Here is a 22,269-nt window from a genome sequence, read left to right on the forward strand (position 1 = left end):
CAGGAAGAGAATTCACAATACAGAAGAAAAAAGCAAAGCAGGCAACTTGACTGCAGTCCCCATAGCGCACTGCAGAGGAGAAAACTTCTGTGCTGGAAAGGAGCTGCCATAAAGCAGCACAATGCATAAAATGCCTGCAGCTCATTCCTGCAATGGGAAAACTCCAGCAAAGCTGAAGCACAGGCTGACAGACAAGACAGAAATACGAGCCCTGAGGGGCACCCTCTGACGGCTACCAGGTCCTTCCAGGCCAGGTTTTAAATGCTGGTTGTAGATCTTAACTTCTCCTAATTAGTTCTGCTGGTCTGGAAAGGGGAGCAGTAGCAGAATTTGGCTGCCTTATAGACCCCCTGGGACAGAAGAGTCAGAGAACCAGCTGTTTCTGAAGGTTTCAATCAGAGAATTGGGAATAAGGAATTTCTAACGTACAGACTGGGTTTTGGCAGCCTCTCTTCCCACCTTGCGCAGCAGCAGAACAGCAGTTCTCTCCCTGCCTGGGCTGTCCCCCGTCTCTGGTGATGGGAAAGGGACTGCTTTGTGCCTCCAGACCTCATGTTACAGCGGCCACCTGCCTGTGAGCTGCCAGTTTGCTTATGGAGGAGCAGTCTGGATATGGTAAAGGGCAGACAGAGAGGGGATAGCAAAGAGAAGAGACCAGTAATGCCCAACCACTGACATTGCTGCCAGCTTTGGCATCCACAGGGATTTGGGTGGGCACTGATGACAATGCTTTAATAAATACATGTAGCCCCAGAGAGCAAAACAGTTCTCCTGCCCCGAGCAGCACGATGACTTCCCCCAGCTGAGCTTCAGCTCACAGCCATACTCACAGGCAAAGTACTGCCAGGGCTCATAGGTGAGGCCAAAGTCAGTAGATCGTTCCAGCACCCAGAGGTCAGGACGAGGGGAATTTGCAAATTTGATCAGGACATACGCCACGTGGAAGAGCTGAAAGAGAAGAACACAGAGTTAAGTGAAACGCTGCTTTTGGGAAGCTTTGGGAAGACACCAGGGATTGCTGATAGGTGTCTGAGCTGAGGGAAGGAGCTGCTGTTCTGCAGGGCCTGCTGCTTGCAAGCAGCCTGTGGAGCAAAATCCTCCCTATCTAAATGAACTGAGATATGGGCCGGCTGCTGGAGAGAGGCAGATTGCAGAGCTCAGCTCCCACAGGTCTGAATGCAAACAAAGCACAGACTCTGTGGCTACAGGCCCTGCTCAGAGGCTGGGTGGCTCCTCAGGCTTAGCCTCAGCTCTACAGACTCAACGCCCTGAGAGGGGAACCCATTCTGGCTTGGCAAGGCAAAGGCCTGGCCCCCACCAACCTTTGCGTCGTGGTCACAAAAAGATGCTAAGTGCTGCAGAGCTGATCTGGAGGCTTTCAGGCTGTTCTTGGGGTAACAACTGACACTGAACTGTTAACACGTGCCAGAAGCCTGGCATCATCCTCTGTGCACCATGCACATCATGCCACAGTTGTCTTTATTTATAGGCTCTTGCAGCCCTGCTTCATGCACACAACCCACGTTTTGAAGCTGACTATGAAAAAGGCCCAGCACAGCTCCTCTTTCCCAGGTGCCACAGCCACAGGAGAGCAGGAGACCCACTTGGCTTCAGCCCAGCTCTAACCCCGGGCTGCGCCCATCTGTCTGGATGCCGATGTGTGCACACACACCCTTGCCAAGAATAAAATAAATGTACTCTTTAAAGAGCTAAAATGTCAGTGCTAGAGAAAAACAAAATCCCCAGCAGAATTTCCCTTCCCCGGCTGACACAGGCTCGCTCCAAGAATCCCCACTCCATCATCCTGTCACAAAGTGATATTTAAAGGCAAATAAAGTTCTCTTATCAGAGAAAATTCCTGACATCAAAACCAACCCAAAAGGGAGTTTAAGTGCCTGAAAAGCAGAGATTTACGGCTCAGTAGTCCCTACTCACACAAAGCTGGTAGTGTATGAGTGTGACCCCTTCCCGAGATTAGCAGGTACCCAAAGGGACACCCCTACAAGGGACAGAAAAGGGCAGCTCTGTGCCCATCCCTGTGGCCAGCTGCAGGAGCCTGCACACATCACCAAGACAGAGGGCCAGTACTAATAGCAACCAGCCTCCAAAATAGCCCTGATTGCATGTAGGAGATTTTTCAAGGGGAAAACAAAGAGGCGAGGAGGAGGCATTTAAATCTACTGATTTCTTGCTGCTTTCAGGGGCTGGTAAAGGCTGGTGTGACCCAGAACGAAGAAATCAAAGTGGTCACCCAGTACAGCTCCTGGCTGCCAAAAGCCTGATGAGCCCAAGCAAGAGGAATGAGACATCCCTTTCAACTTGCTGAAAAATGAAGATAAACAGACCTAAATTCTCCCTTAAATTCCCCTCTGTTGCTTACATACTGTCAAGATGTGTGAGACTAAGTTTTTTGGAGGAGCAGCTTTTTCTGCCCCCTTATCCTCCCATTGGAGCTGTTCTTTATTAGAGAAGCCCAAGAGGATTCGGCTCAGGCTGCTGCTTTCTCTGCAGGACCAGTTCTCACAGCTGCACATCTGCCTCCTGGCACAGGAGCGGGGCTGAGCACCAACCAGCACAGCAACACCTTCCCTCCACTAAAATCCTCCTCCAGCTTTATTCTACGGGGAATAAATGAACGCTCCTGCTGGATTCTGGCACAGCCTTTTGCTGGATGGACTTGGCTGCAGCTCCAGTGTGCTTGCAGGTGCTGTGGTCTCAGGCACTGAGCGAGCCAGTGGGCTGCTCACAATTTGATGTGAGAAGGGTAACACCAACAACAGGAACCTCTGGCTCCTGGTAGACACATCCACCAGACCTCACGTCAGGTATCCTTATCCTGCTCCCACTCGCAAAGCCAAACACAGCTCCTCCATCCCATACCCCAAATCTGCTGTTAGCACTACAGCGTTAGGCTGGATTTCATTCCAGCCAGGGCCATGGTTTGAGGACACAAAGAAGCCAGCCAAAATGGCACACGCGTTTCTTTCCAGCACTGAAGGGTTAGGACCATTACTGACTGGAGCACAGAAAGCATTCAGGAGCCTGTGACTGCACTGAACCTCATCCTGGTATTCAGAGGGATTTCTAGTCAAATCTGGTAAGTCCCCTGCTTCCCCATCCCACGTCCTTATCTTGCAGAGTACGACAGCCTGGCGGAAAAAATAAAGGCAGATTGCCTGCTTCAAGTGCATTATGCTGAGAAAACTCACAGGGATGGAGCAGCAGCTCTAAAAATAGAGCTGGCAAAAAAGCCAGACTTTTCATTCCATGTTTAGTTCCAGTACAATTCTGCCCGACCAATATTACAAGAAAAGTGGTTGGTTTCCTTCCAAAGCCTTTATTTAGCTCCTATGATCGGTCAGATGAATAAAAACCTCTGTGCTCCCAGACTCTTGGGCAATTTCTTTTGCCTTCTCCATGGAGGAGGGAGGTGGGACACCATTGCTGACGCACACCTGCCTGCAGGAAAGCAGGTCTCTCGCTCTCACCTGCTCCCAGAGAACACCAGGTACAGCATAACTCCCTTCGCTACATGAAGCCAGGAAATTCAAATGGGTATTTTAATTAGCAACCAACTTTCACTGAAAATAATACCATCTCCATGGTGTTCTGAAGCGCATTTCCTTACCAACAATCACCCGAAGCTGCCCCACTGCCAGGAGGAATGGAGGCACGAAGGGATGGAGGTGAGGGCTTTCCTCCCACCCTGTCTCTTCACCTGTTTGGACGTTGGGCAGCTTTTCTGAGCACAAAAATGCCATGGAAATATGCTGCTGATCCAAGGCAGCAAACTAGAAGCAGACACCATCTAAGTTCCTTTGGCAAAGTCTCGCTGGTTTCCCTCCAAGGTGCCACAACGCCATGCAGCAACATTTAATAAGTAAAGCAAACCTCCCCAGTGCTGCAATCCTGGCGGCTGCATGCTGACAAACAGCAAGAGAGACCCATTTTTGGTGCTCTGACAAGAAGGAAGGAGCAGGCTGTGCTGGCTGCTGCATTTATACAGCAAATGGCTCTCTCCCTTTCCGCAGGACAGATTTACTACCTCTGGCGTTGACTTATTAAAATAGCACCGCGTAAAAGCAAAACAATCCGTCTCTTCCTAACTGCTGCAAAGTATCCCTGCAGAGCACGTGTGTGGATAGCATTACTGCCGTGTCTCTGCCTGGGATTTCCTGGAAGTATCGGATGGAGGAGGACAGCAGGTGTGAGCACTGCATGCCACCGAGTCCCTCTCTGTGAGGGCACACAGGGCTCCATGGAGCACTGGGCAGCAGCTCCAGACATTGCCAGAACACAAACTGAAGCAGAGGAAAGCCAAAACAATTCAGAGATGCACCACAGCAGCGCAACGACAGAAGTGGGGTGTTCTTGTGGGGTTTTCTTTTAGGGTGCTTTCAGAAGCAATCAATGCTTCTGCTGCCTCCAAACCCCTCTACTTCCATGCCTTCAGGAGCATGGGAACGCCTGGCAAAGCCAGCACTGTGCCTGCTCTTTCCGGCAGCAGCAGCTATAGCTAATTAGCCATCAGTGCTCTCCATGCAAACAAGCACGTGGAAGGTGAAGAAGCCCTGGAAAGCCAAAGAGCTTCTAACTTGCCTTTGAATTTCTCTAGGTCAGCTACCTGTCCCTTTGGGATCTTTTGCCTGTACTCATTTATTCTCATTGAAGCAGCAAATTTACTCATTAACTGCCAGGCCGACCCACACCAAGCTGCAGCTGTCCTACAGCAGCATCAGTTCTTCTTTGCTCTGACTTCAGAACTCATCATCAAACTGTCTCCCACCCAGCTGCTGGTAGGTACGTGCCTACCTTCCAATCAGGCAAGAGCAATTTCAGCCCTTCCAGGCAGCAAAAAGATGCTTCCCCTCCAAGCAAGCACGGCTTTTTATCTCACTCATATTTAATAACACGCAGAAGCCCTGACACAAAGTTGTGGTTATTTGAACACTGCTAGGGAGAAGAAAGGGACGGAGCTCCACACCAACCCGCTTCCAAGTTTCTCACTTAAAACCTTTGAGTTTTATTGAGAGACCAAAGAAAACACTCTCCTGGGAACTGCAGACCAGCAAACACCAGCCAGCATGAAACCTGCTCGCTGTCACTGCTAACAGTAACCCCATGTTTTACGATGCTGTTTTCTAAACAGTGCGTGTTCCCTTTCTAAGCAGCTTGGCTTAGGTGAACAGCTGATAGAGCACTTTTCACAAAGGATTTTTTCTTCAAACGCCACTTCTGAGAAGGATTTGGCTTGTTGGCTGATTTCACACACAGCACCGCTTTCTCTCCACAGCATCCTCCCATGCACACTGTCCCTCCCTGGCCAGCACCATGCAGCCTCCTGCCAGAAGCCAATTGGCAGCACCTGGCATGAGCCAAGACAAAGCAGTGCCACAGCTCGGCAGCCTGAACCGTGCTGAACTGAAGGTTGTATGGCTGAGTTTGGAAATAACTTCTGGCAGGACAGGAATGGGAGCCTGATGTGCAGTGTTTCAGCTGCCTGATGCGAAGGATGGGGCTCAGAGGAGCTTGGGTGGCATGCAGGGATTGGGGATAGTCCCAGCCAGGCCCTAGAGCTTCAAACAGCACATGCAAGTTACACCTGCAGTACTTTGGGGATGCTGATGCATCAGCTCACAAGTGTCCCACCCGTGCTTGCCCAGAGACCACCTGAGCATCCCTTAGTGAAGCCAGATGTGCTCAGGGTGGGTGTGGGGAGCCAGAGGCATCACAGTGGAGCACAGTGCATTCAGGGCAGAAGGGGATGGCTGGAATTCCTTGAGATGAGACTCCACTCTCACAGATAAGGGCTTTGCCCACACTTGGTTTTCACTGTGCATTAGGAGATAGCAACACTCAGCTGAAACGGCCTTTACACTGGGGGGAAAAGTGTAAAGTAACTCCTTAGAGACAAGACAAATATTTGCCTTTTAGCCCAAACTTGAACTCGCAAACACTTGGGAAGGGCTAAGTGAGCAGACGTCCTTGGGCACATCGAACAAGGGGAGAGCCGCCAGCCTATGGGGCATGGAGATGAGCAGGAGCCCCAAGCACAGGGGCTGAAACCCTCCCTGCTGCTCTAATCCCCTTGCAAACACCAGTGCAAGCCCAGCACAGCAGCAAAGATGCTCTTAAACCTTCCTAATCATTCGGAGATAAGACACAGTAACTATATGCAGCAGTTCAGATTCTAAGGCCGCTTACCTTGAGGTTTTAATTGTCTTTGCTAAATGCTTCTAGGAAGCTTCTGGGAATGGGCTGTTTTTTAGAAGCAGTTGTTCTGGGAAAGTATCTGCATTGTAATTAGATGCTGACAGGATTAGTGGCAATTTTCACTGGGGTCTTCCAAAGGGTTGCGTTCCTCCCAGTGAAATATGGCATTACTTGGGAAGAAAAAAAAGACTGATTGAAAAATAAGAAAACGTTGGTTTCTGGGCTTTGGCAGCACACAGCACACCAGCAGATGAGCAGACATCGAGGGCCTCAGCTGTAAAACAATGTGTGCTCGTGCAGCACTGCCTGATGTGCAAGCAGCTCAGTGCAGAGAGGTGGGCAAGAAGCAGGTGCCCCAGTGCTGCAGAGGAATGTAACTGGAAGTCACCCAAATGCAGACAGCTGAACCAAGGCAGCCACCTACACAGGGATGGCTTTGAGGAAAAAAACACCACATTGTTCCCAGGGCTGATTTTTCAAAGGCTCTTTGTGCGTTGCCTTAATTCTGCCCCCTTGAAACAACACAAGTTTGCCCCTGATTTCAGCACAAAGAAAACTATGCTAGCAAACTCATCAAAAAACGTGGGGAAAGAAAAGTGCTTTCCCATGACTGGAAAACTCAGGTAGTTCCTGCTTGCTAGCACTAACTGGAGAGCTTGCATGCTGACTCAAGCTGCTAAGCAGCAGCATGAGTTGAGGGATGCAATACGATAGCAGTTACTTGAGAGCAGCACCTTCAGGGAACTGTCAGCTCTCATGCAGGGAGAGCATTATTTTTTCCCTTGCTAACACTGCAAAGCTATTTTCTCTCTTTAGGATGCTGTTCTTTGATGCTTTCTTTATGAAATTCAGCATGTTTCCAAAAGAGCATTGTGCACGTAAAGTTACCTCCTACATTCAGGGCATTTATTTTGCATAACACAAAGCATTAAATGAATGAAAACATCCAACTAGAAGATGAGATCTCCACAGGAAAAGGTTTTTTTTAGAGCTATTACTTCAAAATGGTTATTAATAGAAGAAAAAGAGACACCTGGTTTCCTATCTGATGGCAACAGCAGGAAGCCAAAACCAATTTATAATCAAAGTAAAGAGAGACACTGCAGAACCCCATGGGCAGATGCAGTTCTGCCTGTGCCCCACATCTTGGTTTTTAATACTAGATGGACTTCAGAAACAAAATCTCCTTCAATGTCCCACCTCACTGCAGCAAATTCTGACACTGAGCATGTCCTGACCTGGAATGACATGGTGGGTCTCCACACCCAGTGTGAAGGACTCAGTGCCTCCCAGCAGCCCCAGCACGGCACTGCCCTGCAAATAAACCCGGCAAATCTACTTCATGTGTTTGCCCTGCAGCGCCCTCATCTCCATGGATGAGCTCCCAAATGCCACCTGTGCTCAGGGAACAATCTTGCACCAAGAACATCAACTGCTTAATGTAGGAAGGAAGACCCTACCACCAGACAATACATATTTATTAAGGGGAGAATGGCACAGTATGTTGCCCCAACCTCTCCCCACACGTCTACAACACCCAATCCATTACTCCTTTGCATTAGAGGAACTTGTCAATGGCTTGTTCAAGATGAGTTCATGACAGCAATCCTACAGCAGCCTTCCTGAGCTATGGGACAACTCAACCATCCCCAACACAACTGACAGAAGCAGTCTCAGCATAAGCAGTTGTGGGATATATACTGAGACAAAACAGGCATTTTTCTTGCATTTTTCAAAGGGCTGTGGGGGAGGAAGAAGGTCTAATTTTAACAAAAACCATGTCCCTCTTTTCTCCTCCAGTGACTGACTTCTCTGCACTGCTTGGAGGAGAGCCCAGCCCAGCCCCCATCTACTGCCATACTGTCCCAAGGGCTGTACACACAGCATGCAGAGACCTCCCAGAGCATCCAGTCTTAACACAGAGGAAAAAAAAATGGGCTTCAAGACAAGAGCTGTTTTCCTTTAGCAACCATGGCTCTGCCTGGTACCTCCTCTTTATCAACATACGGGATAACAGGATAGAAACTACAACCTTGAGCACAAGGAAAAGAAAGAATCCCATTAAGACTGCGTTCATCCCTCTATCAGCTAAAGGCAGCATCCCCGTGAGAAGGCTTCACCAAGTTTGTCAGTTAGAGCTCAGCACTGCTCCCAGTCTCTCTCATCTCCTCCAACTTTAATTTAACAGCTTTTGGTTAATTCAGTTAACTGTTCACCCAGCTGAATGCGTGCCAGGATGCTGAGAATAAAGCGTTCACAGTCACGGATTGTTTTGCCGTTAAAACTTATAGAAGGAATCCATGACTTTGGCAGCACCCGTGCTAGAAGTCATTAAACATGGCACATTCCAGCTCCAGAAGTATGGGCACAGCTGTGAGGAAGCCCAGGTCCCCAGCCCAACAGGGCAGAGCCCTGAGCCCCCATCCAGCAGGGCTGCATCCCCACGGCTCCCTGGGCAACCTTGCTGGAGCTGTAGGACAGCACTGGGGTTCTTCTGCATGATTCCTTCTATTTCTGCTCTTGCAAACCGCAGCCAGTTCAGGGCATCCATGATACAGCCTCTACAATGCAAAGTGTGTCCTTGCAAGTAAATTCAAAGCAAAGCCTCAACAGATCTGAGTGGAGCTGCCTCCCCCTGAGCCAAAGGCTCCCACACAACCAAGCAGGAATTTCAGCTCACACTGGGCCAAAATTCCTCAACTTTCTCTAAAGAGCAAACAGCTCCTTGCTCAGAAATCTGGTTTGACCTTTCATACTGCTTCAGTTCTTCTGCTCCGTAACCAAAGAGCAATGCTGTACACCACTGCCTTCTACTTTTGCACAGTTCCTGGATGGAAATGATACGGACCACTGAAGTGAAATAACACAGATGATGTCACACAGCTTTGAACACAAACTCATCTCTAACAACAAGGTTCAAGTTAACCTAAAAGCTGGTTCAGGTATGCCACAGGCCAAGCTGGCTGTGCAGGGCAATCTGAGTTTCCTTGAACTTCTAGTGTTGTTCGCTGCGTTATCTCTGCCTGCAGGATTTACTCCACAGCCTTCTATTCCCTTATCACCATCTCCTTTCCTGCCCCAGCCTCAAGAAGAACATTTCACATCACAGAGGAGCACAAATGAGCTAAATATACACATTTATATTTATGCACACACACAGACCCCAATTCAAACTCTTTGGCCATCCGGCTATTAGCAGAACATTTGCAGAGACGGGATTTTGGATGCACGGAAAAGGAGCAGCAGTCTCCCCTGACCAACAGGGACAGGATAACTGCAGAATTCCTCCAGCACCTTCAGTGCATCTTGGCAAAGTGTGAATTCAGCCTGAAGCCTGTAGGCCCCCAATGACCTCACAGTAGGCAACACAGGAGGAGAAGGGAAAGGTCAGCATCTCAGCTACACTACACCAGGATGATAAAAAGTAGTTTGCTCTTGGGTACAGTGAGCTAATGCAGCAGCCCATCCACAGCCCATGTTGCAACCCCTTTTGGGCAACAACTGCAGAGCAGTTGATTCCTGGAGTTATATTTTTGAAGATACGCTGTAAAAATGTTTCCCCATGAGCAAAAGAAAACAACCTCCTCCCTCTGGCCAAGGAGACCATTTCCTGGAGAAGATCGTTTCTAAGGGCAGCATCCATTCATGACAGAGTGGTGGCTCTGAACAGAGCTGGAGCCCTCCAAAGGACTGCGCTGCCCCATTGAGCACCGCAGTGGGAGAACAAGCCCACAGCTCCTCTCCTCTGCTGGCTTGAAAATAGTAATAAAAAAAAGAAATAAAACTGGATAAAATGCATAATAAAAATAAGCCCCGGGCTCCCTGTCCCAGCACTACCCACATCAGCCCAGCCTTGTGAGTCACAGCCGCAATCAGAGCCCAGGCTCCCGCATGGGATTTTTGCCCAAGCCTCCATCTGCCCAGGAAGAGCACAGTTATGACACCAGAGGCTCCATTCAAGACAAACGTAATCTCCTCAGATAAGGCTTGTCTGTGGTGAGAGGAAATTGGCTGCTTTGTTTCAAGCCGGACCTCCGCTGTCAGGACCTTTGTGCATGCGCTCGCATCTCCTCCGCAGAGCCCTTGGAAAGGAGGCAGCTGTCCTCCACCACCGCTCGTGGAAGCAAACTCAAGAGCCCCATCCCTCAAAGCCTGATGTTAGTGAAGAACAACCACCAATTAGCAATCCCCTCCTCGGGGGTTTCTGAAGCCTGTCTGAGAGCAAAGCATTCAAGTCTCTAACAAAACAGCTTTGGGGTCACTGGGGCTATTCAAGTCTTGTGTTATTTTCAGGGCTTCAGATGATGTAGAGATATCTGGGAAGGCTTCACAGATTTAATCCAATTCCCACAGAGTTCAAGACTCAATTGCTCACCAACTCATTCTATCCTCAAGGGCTTTTTCTTAAGGTTTGGCTTATGCCCTCCTGCTTTTATTGCTACTTCAACTTTTAAAAATACTCCTATTAAGTATTATTTTAAAGGGAAACATATGCTACAGTCCTTGTGGACAAAACAGATATTTTAAAGTATTTCCCATATAGGGAATGAAGATCCCGGACATCTGAGAAGTCCTCTCACAGCCATTGGCTTCAGGCTGTGGCGAGAGAAAAATGGGAGACAAGAAGGACAGAGATGTCTTAAGAGAGAACTGGATGAGACCTCAGCTCGGGGCCACCTTCCCACCCTATGGGTTATTTCGTCCTTTCCTGACTGAAAAATATTCCAGTGGCATTTTCCAGCTCTGCCCTATTGTTTCAATGACCTCATCTCCCAGCTGGGACATATTCTGACTCACATTTCTTTGAATCTCAGTTAATTTGGAGCAAAACTTTCAGTATTTTTTCCTCTTGCATCAAACTATCATCCCCAGCCACACATCAAGCGTTGCCCTGTTCTGCTCCAGGGGCTCATTCACGTCCCAGTTACAACATCACCTTCAGCTGAGCTGACTTAAGCACCAATGACACCTCTGCATCTTTTGTCTTTCCAAGCTGGTGCTCTCAGACATTGTCCTCACAGTCCCTGGACAGCAGCTGGCGCTTTGGCCATAGAGGGAAACAACACATTGAACTCTGGGGACTCAACTACCTAAGAGTTAGGAGAAAAACTTCACAGTTTTGTATCATAATTAACTAACTGACTAACTGCATCATAGGACCCTCCTATTAGGAGGAGTGCTCTGGCTGCACTGGCCTGGCCAACGTCACTGGAAGCATACAAGCTGGAGCATCCATAATACGAGCAAAGCCAAGGCTGGCAGAAGAGGCAATACTCCAACAGAGCTGGAATTTACCCCTCCTCCTCCTCATCCAAAATAGCCATGCTGCATGGAGCTCACTGCAGGGTCAGACGAGGAGAGCGGTGCCATGGGCTGGATGTGCCATGTGGGCAGCAACACGAGGCACGTCCCTAAAGCAGCAGTGCTCAGAGGTTAAGGCAAAGGGAATCCACTGTGACAAGAGCTCAGCAACTCCCAGCCCCGTTCATCGTGCTGTGTCCGCTCCCGACCCACTGCACACCGCTGAGCGGAAAACAAACGCTGCTAACTCACTTGTCTGCAGCACATTATGTTTTGAATTATTTACTGCCACCCCAATCGGAAGAAAAAAAGCATTTCTCTCTTGGACATAATGAGGAACACATTTCCAGTACTTAACAGCTGGAAGCTGGAGAGGTAGCCAAAGAAAATCCCTGTTTATTTTTTCCTTTAAAGTAAGCATCTGGAAAACTTGTTTGCTGGGGAAGAGGAACCCTCCCAGATCGACCCAGGGAAGGTGTCAATTAAACCCGGGCACAATTCAGAGGCAGGCGTTGATAAGATCACATCATCAGTACGATACCAACCGCGTGTTTTCTGACTGCCCCCAGCAGCTCAGCTCCAGTAGGGTGAAAAAGGGCTGCTGGCATTTAATGGAATCCAGCAGCTCCCCCAGGCAGACATTTTCAATGTGGCTCACATCGGCCACAGAAGCATCAGAGAATTCTTTAATTCCTACCCCACATCTCACCAACTGGCTGATGCTAACGCCCAATCCCAAACATGCTGTCCCCCTGTTGCTACCCATTACTCTCTACTCCTTAAGCGCACCCCAAGGCCTGGAGCCGATCGCTTCCAAACCACAACGCCTTGAAGCTGCTGCCAGGCTGCCCAAACAGGGTTCTGCTGGAGGTAGCTCTGCCTGGAGGCTGCAGCAGGTCCTGTTCCTTGTGCTCCCAGGGCAGCTCTGCTTTTGGATGCAAAGCCTGCTTTTCCCAGAAGCGCGAGCAGCTGACCAGGGCAGAACTGTTCTGCTTCGGCCGGGCTGCCTGGGAAAATGTTCCTCCTCTCCATTTCATGACAGGTTCGAATTCTTTCAGAGGGAGGACTAATGCGGGGTTGTTTTATTAAAATATGTGCTGTGTTATTTTAGCTAATAACAGGAAATCGGTGGCTCGCTATGCGGTGGGATAGCAGCAGTCCCTCTGGGGCAGGCTGCTGACCGTCCCCAGCGCAGCCGCATGCTGTGCCTTTGGCAGCCCCCCGGCACCCCTCTAAGGGCCCAGCCCTAAAGGGAAGAGGGAGGGCACAAGCAGGGCAAAGCCTTCCCTTGTGCCACATCCTACAGATCCCCATCTCCCATAGCTGTGAGCCAACTCGAGTTTAAAGCCTTTTTTCAGGCCTCCTATCTACCCAGGACCCCAAAGGCGCTTCCGAAATGATCTGTGCCATCTCCCCTGCCTTGGGGATGGGTGAAGAGCCTCCCTTCCCTTACTGGATCCCCATCTGCAACTTCCCAGCCACTCAGACAAAAGCAAATGGAAGGCTTTTTTTTGTTTTGTTTTTGGAAACAGAATTCACTCCTGCTGTTTTCCAGCATTCAGTTATCTATCTCAGCAGGCAGCCAGGCTGCGCCAGAACAAACAGGACATCAAATAAACAACGCATTAAGATGAAGCACGCTGTGGACACGTGCAGCCACTCTGCTCCTGCAGCTCAGCCACCTGCAGACACTTCACCTCGCTCACTGTAAGCTTTGCTTTCCTCCACCCCACCCCAGGGCTGCCCTGCAGGTACCTTCACTGCAGACAGTACCTCCAGCTGCTCACAAGCCCAGTACAAACGTAACAGCTTTGCTTAGCTGAGGACTGATGCTTTCAATGCACCTCCAGCTATCCTGCTCAGAAACATACCAGCATAGCAAGAGGCCAACTAGAAGGAACATTACTCCTGTTAGTGCTTCTGCTCAGACAGAACCCAGCACTCAGAGGAAGAGGCACAGCCCAACCTCTCCCAGCCCCAATACCCAAAGCAGTGGTGTGCTTGGGGACCTGCTTATGACCCAGTTAAGGATCTGGGCAGTTTCTATTCACTGTGCCATGCCGGCTGTGTGCCCAGCAGTGCACCTGTTCCCTCTCCCTTTCAGCAACCTGACCCTGGGGCAGCTATGCTGTGAATGTGCCCACGTCCTGTCCCAGCCCTGGGGACACCAAGCCACATGGGATGGGAACGCTGAGCTGCACCAGGTTTCACTGCTGACGTGAGATGCAGACGTTAGGATGTGGGTAAAATAAACCCCAAAGCTGATATCACAGGCAGCATCCCAGCAGCAATCTCATATTTCTTCCTTCCTGGTGGTGTTGTAAATGGAAGCAGATCTGTCCCACCAGAACAGAAACCCAAGTCTCTAACCCCACTCTCTGCCTGGAGAACAGCATCACTGGAGATGGGGATTTATCACGCTCTCAACACAAGAAAAATGGCAATTCAAGCAGCACTTGTGGGCACAGCATAAACACAGGTTACACACTCAGCATCCTCCAAAAGGCAGCCACATAACCTCCCTGCCCCAGCTCTGCTGTCTGGATGGGAGTGGGCAGCACCCAGATGCAGGTGGGGATGGGAATACCCAGCACTGCTACAGAAACCAACCGCATCCGCACCGCTCCTCTGAACCACACAGCTGGAGCAAAGGAGTCAGGCTGTTATTTTGGAAGCAGCAGTAGCACTGTTGTAACATGTCATGCTTCTATGAGATTAACAAGAAGCTTTTAATGACCTGGTGTGAATATCCCAAAACATTTCTGCAGCAGCTGCAGACAGCAGCCATTTAACTTCCATTCTCTGCTGAATGCTTGCAGCTCTCCTAAAAGAAGGGAATGTAATTTAGCATTCACTGCATGTAACAAGGATAGAAGCACTGCGGGGACAGTAAGTGGCTATGGGGATGAGTGGCAGCACGCAGCAGGATGCACGCTGCCCCAGGAGGGTTTGGCTCTCATACATAGCTGTATTGACAGGCCAAGGGGCTGCGCTGCACAGTTCTGCTCCCAGGAGGAGATTTATAAATATTTTCCAGGATAAACACTTGTAAACAGCGACTTTCAACTTATCCCAAGCACGAGTCTTGATCTCCTGCTTTCAAGGAGTCATCATCTCCAAAGTGGGGAGGCAAACTATCTGTGCAAGCAGGGTAGCTACAAGCTATCTGTGCTGTTTGCCACCCGTCTCCAAAGCCATGCAGTGGGCAGTGGTACCCAATGGTGTGGCCGCCAGGTGCAGCCCCTGCATTGCTCCCAGGGAGCACTGCCTGGCAGCCTCCAGAAATTAGATCTGCCCATGGAAACGCAGTCGCTGTGAGCCTCTGCTGCTGAGGGACGGGGTGACATTCTGCTAAGATCAGAGCAAAGCAGGCCGGCATCTGACTCCGAGCCTGACAGTTCATGAAATCAATATACGGGCTGTGGTAGTGATTTCACCTCCTCTGCGCTTTGAAGAGCTCACTCCCTTCCCCCTCGGCTGCCCATGAAAGCAGACACTGGGTGGTCTCTTCCAAAGCTGTAAATTGGCTTGTTGAAAGGCTGAGCAAAAGAAAGGTCAGATGCCTTATAAACTGAGCAAAACCAACACTGCTAGACAACTATCTGCATGTTATTCAAAGGACATGCACGTCCATGCTGCTGCCTGCGTCACAGCAGGTGTCATATTGCATCCAAACACAACCACGGGTTGTTGCACAGGTTTCCCCCAAAACAGTGTGCAAAGAAGCACCGTGCCCCAAACCTTCCATTCTGGCTGTAGAATAAGGCAAAGGTGTAGTGAGCTGTGGAGCTGCTGCCTGTCACTGTAGATGGTGACGTTTCCCTACAGCAAATGTGCCCTCTTGGGAAGCAGAGTTCACCCTCTGCTCTCCCTCACTTCAGCAGTCAGGAAATACAGCCTTGCAAGGAGCAGCAATAAAATCCGGTGTTTCTTCCCCCCTGCAGGTTCAGCCACCAGAAGGCAACACCATATGCACACCCATAGGCACAGAGCAGACCCAGAGCAGGAGACTGCCAGGTGACCACACACTGCAAAGCTTCTGCTGAATGCCCACAGTAGGAAAGGGAAAGAAAATAAAAGCAACAGCCACAACACTTCTAATCAGAAACCATGACTTCATGAGAGCAGGTGCATCCACCTTCCAGACAGTGCTTGGAGCCACCAATTGAATGGCCAGCAGAGCCCCATCCCATCAAAAGGACCACAAGTGCAGATGCTTACCAGTCCCTGTGAATACCAAAAGTGCCTTTCCCAAACTTCACAGCATCCTTATTCTGATGGTTGGCCAGACAGACATGGCAGCGGGGATAAAGCCATACAGTCATTTGACAGCAGCCTTCAAGCCAATTTTCAGCTCCATTCACATCAGCTTTGTGCTGCAGGGACCTGCTCCGAACCCTGCTTCCTCAAATCCTAAAACCAAGACTTGCCTTGCAGAACTTCAGCTGCCCAGCAGGCCAGAAAAACCCAAAAGCCCTATGGGTGCTCTACCACACTCAGCCTTGCCTTTTGTGGTAAGCCATGTAGCATCACTGCAGTGCAAACACACATTTACAGCTTGCTCAGCCCCTCCTGCTTCCCTGCTCCCACTGCCCAGCCCTGGAAAGGAACAGAGATAAGGGAGCGCTAGAGAAACCACAAGGGCTTAAGAAAGCTATGATTTAGCAGAGATAAAAGGCCTGGGTGTGTAAGCACACACCACACACTGCTGAAAGAAAGACCACCAGCAAATGAAGGCTGCAAATGGGCACATGAGCAGCACATATGCAGGATGGGAACATCACACAACTACACCTCTCACCTGGCAGGTTAAAAACAAATCTTTAAGCAGTGGCATTGCTATTCTCGTGGTACCCCAGACTGATGGCACGCATCCAGCCAGCACATTCCATAGAAAGGCGCTGTGCAGATGCTCGTGATGTCCAGGCAGCCCCATCTGTGCCATGCTTCAAAGGGCCGGACAGAGCCTGCTGGAGATGGACCAATGACAACTGGGGTCGCAGAGCCCAAACCGGCTCCAGCCTCCTACCCAGTACACCCAAACCAAGCACGCCAGCTGCCAGCCCCAGTGACAACATAAACCAGGGACAACGCTTTGGTGCAGCCCTTACCCCAAGTACACGATTCTCCACGTTCCTCAATGAGACACACTCATTTTTCACACTGTTAAGGGAAAAGCAAACAGTTTAAATGTTTCAGTTCCTACGTTAGGCTCTCCAGTACATTTGCTGCCTATCTTATCAGCACAGTTTTAGCAGCCTTTCTAAGCTGTTTCAAGACTTTGGCCTTCAGAAACCTGGGAGGGGGGGGAGGAGGTGTGGAAAAACGCTCTATTAACACTTACCAAAGCACAACACATTTTCAAGAGGACATTCCCACCATCCAGAGAAAACTTGTTCCTGACTGTATCTTCCACAGGCTGTTGAAGTTACAGTAGCACCAATGCATATTGATTGCTCCGTACAGTGGTAACGTTCTTACCAGCACAACCAGGATGGAGAAGCCAAACAAAGGAACACTTGTCCCTGGGACCTGCTCGTGATACATTCTAGCCTGCCCCAGTAGCCAGGCACCTGTTTCACTATGTGAGAGCTCTCACCCTCCCTGTACAGCCCATTGCCGCACACCCAGAGCCCCGGGCATCAACATTTCAGCCACACCAAGGAGTCAAAGCTCAGCCCCTGCAGTTCACTGCTTTTCTTGGCATCACCATCGCAGGTCTGGATTTGGTACCAATAGGCTTTCTGCACTCACAGCAGGGCTTGGATGTCGCCAAGAAGAGCCCCCAGCTGCAGCGTGGCAAATGGTTCAGGAGTAACCACCTTCCTAACTACGCAGCTGGAAACTCAGGTCTGCCACAAGCTCAGCAATAAATAAGACAAGAAACAGTCCTATTTAACCTTGGCAAGGCACAACTCATGTAGCTGTGACACAGCGATTTCACATCAAAGAGGATTTCAGACCCAGACCGTCTGCAGCCCACCCAGGTTTTCTCTTTCCTTACATTTACGGGATAAAAAAAATACCAATAATAACTCCAGTGTCACACATTTCACTTCCAGAGCTGCAGGAAATCTACTCCGAGTCGCATGCCAGCTCCAGCTCTGCACGTTTCCTTGGGCTGTCCTTTCAGCAACTGGGAGAACAAAGCAGCCTTGGCAACTGGCCAAGGCTACGAGCAAATATTTCCCCCACTCTCTTGAATGAAGTGGATATCCTGTCACAGACCTGTGCGCTTGGGAAGGGTAAGGAGGGGAAGGAAAGGGAAAATGATGGATAAGCTAAAAATGGGCACCAAGTGAGAGGTCTCAGCATGCCACCAAAAGACACTGAAAGGATTCCTTTTTAAATGGCCAAATGCTGAAGGCTCACACAAACTTCAGAAGAGTTCCAGCTCGCAGGCACCCAAGAGCAGTATACCTAAGTCTTCCCTCTGCTGGATGTGGAGGAGGATATGGATGCTCCAGCTCTGACACCTGACTTCTGCCTCTTTCTGTCCCCAGCTCTACGAGGACACAAACGCAATTTCCTATCTGTCCATTCTCAGGGTCAGGCAGTGGCTTTGGAAGGTCCCATTCAGTGGCAGCAGCACAGCAGCTCTAGGTCCTGCAAAGACAGAAGACCTGTCTCCACAGGGTCTCCCTGAGCACACACGGCAAGGACCTGGCCTTGCCAACACAAACCAAGTTTGTGCCTCAGCAGTTCTTTCATCCTCCCTCCAGAAGAGGAATCCTGGCAGGGATTACACCCCAGAGCTCTGGCTCCCAGGTTGGGCCACGGGGATTTGCTAATAAAGCCTCAGAGAAACTGACTCCTTGCACCGTGGATCAGCTCTGTGCACCAAGCCTGGACTAAATCAAGCTTCCAGACATTTCAGCACTATCAGTGGCTGTATTTTTTGTAATTCCTCTGCACGGTTCCTGCAAGCCCCGGCAGCACTGTGTTTAAAGCTTCAGTTGTTAGCAGATTTCAACAATGTCAAACCTGACACGTGCAAGCAAGCTTATTCTTCTAAAAATCTGCATTAGAGCCACACATTTTGTTAGCATTTGTCAGCAAGTTTCCTCACCATGACACTGCCATTCAGAGCCAGGTTAGCTGACCCAACGGCAGCACATACCAGGGCCACAGCGGGATTAACATTCCCAATGCCACTAACACCAGCAGAGATCTGCAGCTACAGCATTTGCACAGCGGTTCTTGCTGCTGTTTGGACATACAAAGCTCATCAGAACGTGGGTTTTGTGCTCACAGAAGCCCCAATAACCTCCTTGTATCTACAGTGTCATTTACTGTAACTTGAAGTAAGCTAAAGTCAAGGCAGAAAGCAATTACTGTTAACTAAAGAATAAAAAAACCCTATCCTGGAGTTCAGCCACAACCTTCATGCCCACTGTGTCTGGGTGGATGCAGACTTTGCAACAGACTGAAAAAGGATTAAGCAGCAGCTTTAGCAAACAGTCAGGACAACAACAGCAAAGCCACAATGAAGACAGCGGTACAGGTTTGTTTGCAGTTGCAAACCATAAACACAGACATCCAACTATGTTCAAATACCATAAAGAAAGCCATTCTTCTTCCTTCCTATCAGGGCTTGGCATCATACACATTTAACTGGATCCAAGAGATGCCTGCAGCATCATGCTAACTGTTCTTTGGTCACAGGGCACGCTCCAATCCACAGTGATGAGAACTCAAAGGAACCCATAAATAGAGCTCAGCTGAGCGTTTGCATGTACGAGAGTTCAGCAGAGCTCTTTATCCAAGCAGGAAAAGAAAGAAACGAGAAAATGGCTAAAAACACGTGTGAAAAACGTGGCAGCTCTCAGGGTTTGGCTGTTTGCTCATCACTGCATGGGTCAGGCAAACAGTTGCTAAGAAGACTCAGCAAAAAGCCAAGCAGGAGACGCAAAATTTATCCTCATGCAGAGGACACTGAGTAGAGCTGAGTTCTACATAAAAGCTCTACCAGTAAACCTGTTATCAGAGATATCGTTCTCAGCATACAGAGGCACAACGTAAAAGCCATCAAGGTATGCAACTCTTCCAGGATTAAAGGCACCTTATTCTGACACACCATTCTAAATGTACGCCATTCAACACAGACAAATGCATCTCTGCAAGCAGAGCTTGGCTGATTTAACCCTGCTGGCACAGCCACAGCTTCTTGAGGCAGACACGGCTGGAACAAGAGGCACAAAGCTTCCTGCCACATCCAGGGGCCACTCACCTTTTCCACAAATATTTTCCAGCCAAACAGCTCCTCCACTCCTTGCTATTCAATGGAGGGAAGGACAGGACAAGCAAATTACCATCCTCACACCTCTGAGGTCTCCAAGAAGACAGAGAAGTGGATGCAGAGTCCCTAAATGACACTGACAGCCCCTCACTGCTTTCCCTGTCTATGGATGGCTGCCTTTCAGGCTTTGTGGAGCAAGACCAGAACTCTCAGAGGAAGCTTCCTAGCTTCCTGTGCTGCACAACAGAAGTTGGCATCATTCAGACCCACCTTCCATTGGCAGTGACCTCATATTAACAAAAGCCTTTTAATAGTCACACTTGGCAAGCCCTTCTATGGAGCACAAAACAAGGTCATTCTTCCTGGCCTTGTGTAAGTCTATGGTGATCTCATCCAAGGGAGCTCCAAGCCACCAAACTGCCTTTGCCTTGTGCAGTCACCCTTGTGCCAGGTCCTGTCCTCCTCTCTCGATCTCCCCGTATCATCCCTCTTCCTACCTCTTCTCTCTATCCATCCCCTCAGCATTCCTCAAGAAGCACATACTCAATTACCACCTCTCTGTGATTAGACCACAACTCCCTGATCAGCCACTGCTTGTCCTCAGGCCACTCAGAAGCCTTCAGAAAGACTCTCCTGCCTCATCAGCCAGGCACTGCCTCTCACCTTGTGCCTTCCTGCTGGTCTCCCTTTTGTCTTCCATCAACAGTGCACTATTTATTGCACTGCTTGGCACCACACAGGGGAAGGGAGGTCTGGAATTTGAGGACAAGCAAATCCAGAAAACAGGAAACAAAGGATCAAGGCTAGGCATAGCCTGAAGGCCTGTGTTTATGACTGTAATAAAAGGATGAGGCAGAGATGAAAGCAGGGCTGAACCAGGCGTGGTGAAGCATGGAAAGAGAGGTGTGGGGCGAGGTAAACAAAATAGGTTTGGAAGAGCAGAGGAGCTGGTTGGGCAGATGCATCCTTAGTGACTTCCACACTAGCCCAGTGGGGTCTGAGAGAGATCAGGGCTGTGGAGGGCAGGAGCAGCTCCCAGAAAGCTTTCCTAGGAAGCAGCAACTGCTCACTTGAGAGACTTCTCATTATGGTCTGGATCAAGTGGTATCAAGTGTGCAATGCCACAGGATGAGTGCATCTCCCAGCCCAGGTCTGGGCTGCACCCATAGGCCTCAGCCACAGCACAGACCCAAGAGAGCATTCAGCAAATGGCTGTGTACCCATCAGTCTGGAGCTTTGCAGGCAACAGGCTGAACACAAAGTGGCAGAGACAGATGCATTATTCCTGTTTTTGGAGGTAGGACAAGCAAAATTGCACAAAACACAAAGCTACATGCTTGGACATCATTACACTCCATGTCAAAGCAGTGAAGCTCTGCTTCCACTGCATACCCTGAGCTTTACAAATCACCTCTGTCTGAAGCAGAAAAACCACAGCTCTCCAGTACTCAGAGGCTGACCTAGATGGCTTTAGACTGTTTTTAACTCGCTGGGTGCAATCACAACCAGGGCAGACAAAGCTGACCCCAGAGCACACTCACACCCGACCCAAGGCACACGCTTGTTTACCAGCCCAGCCAAGCAGGCACTTTCCAGGAGAACAGCAAGAAATTACAAGGCTTGCCTTCCAGCTATTCATTACAAAGCAAAGCCTCCCATATGCCAGCTCACAGTTTGCCTGACCTCTCCCCAGCTCGCCTGGAGGCTTTCTCCTAATCTTTGAGGAATCCCAGGGAGAGGGGCAGGAACAGGCAGCCCAGCTGGGAGGGGAGCACGAGCCACCTCACTTCTCATCACAAAGAAATTAAAAATAAGCAGCAATATCTAGGGAGAAATTACACTGGGAGTCTTGCATGAGTTTCTTGTCTTTAGAAACAGTAATTATCTTTTCATCAGTTGTTACCTGGAGCTGTTCTAAGGGGGTAGGCTGAGGCTGGATTTTAACACGTGAGATCCCCATAGCCAGTTCAGGTCTGGGCAGAGCCTTGGGAAGATTAAGCAGTAGAAGTACAAGGGTCGTTTGTAAAGGACAGGCAGAAATAACCTCCTGGCAGAGCACAAAAGGTGCCACAAGGCTGAGTGATGTGATCAGAGCCTCCTGCCCCACCAGCAGCCCTGTTCTCAGTGCTGGCAGCATGGTAGATGTGGCAGGCACAGCAGTTTTTGGGGAAGTCAAATAGTCCAAGTGAAATACCAACTACTCAGACACGGAGGAGTGATTTTAGGCAGTACTGCTTCATGACAGAAGTAAAGGTAACACAGAATTCTAACTCATGCCACCCATGATTCACCTCAAAGTGATATTCTGCACATCTGTTCCCCTACAGCAACAGCAGGAACAAAGAAAAGGAAAAAAAAAAACAAGATCTCAGTCTTGGCTGCTCTGGATCCTGGAAATGGGAACTTGGCATCTGACTTGGCAAGGGTGATGGATGGGCTGAGGATGGGTTTGCTCTTGCTGCTGGAGCAGATAGACCCCTGCTTGGCTAACAGCCAGGCACACCCCGCTCACCTGA

General features: G+C 49.6%; 1 protein-coding gene across 4 annotated transcripts in view; it reads right to left on the minus strand.

Annotated features, from left to right (window-relative positions):
- The window catches only part of LAMA5 (laminin subunit alpha 5), a 79,599-nt gene that overhangs the window by 46,953 nt on the left and 10,377 nt on the right, over nt 1-22,269 (minus strand). For all 4 annotated transcript variants that reach the window (XM_040650754.2, XM_015296661.4, XM_015296660.4 and 1 more), the window contains exon 3: nt 831-948. In XM_040650754.2, the coding sequence (XP_040506688.1) occupies nt 831-948 (118 nt within the window). The remainder of the gene's footprint in view (nt 1-830; nt 949-22,269) is intronic.

The sequence above is a fragment of the Gallus gallus genome, chromosome 20 (genome assembly GCF_016699485.2).
Source record: "Gallus gallus isolate bGalGal1 chromosome 20, bGalGal1.mat.broiler.GRCg7b, whole genome shotgun sequence".
NCBI lineage: Eukaryota > Metazoa > Chordata > Aves > Galliformes > Phasianidae > Gallus > Gallus gallus.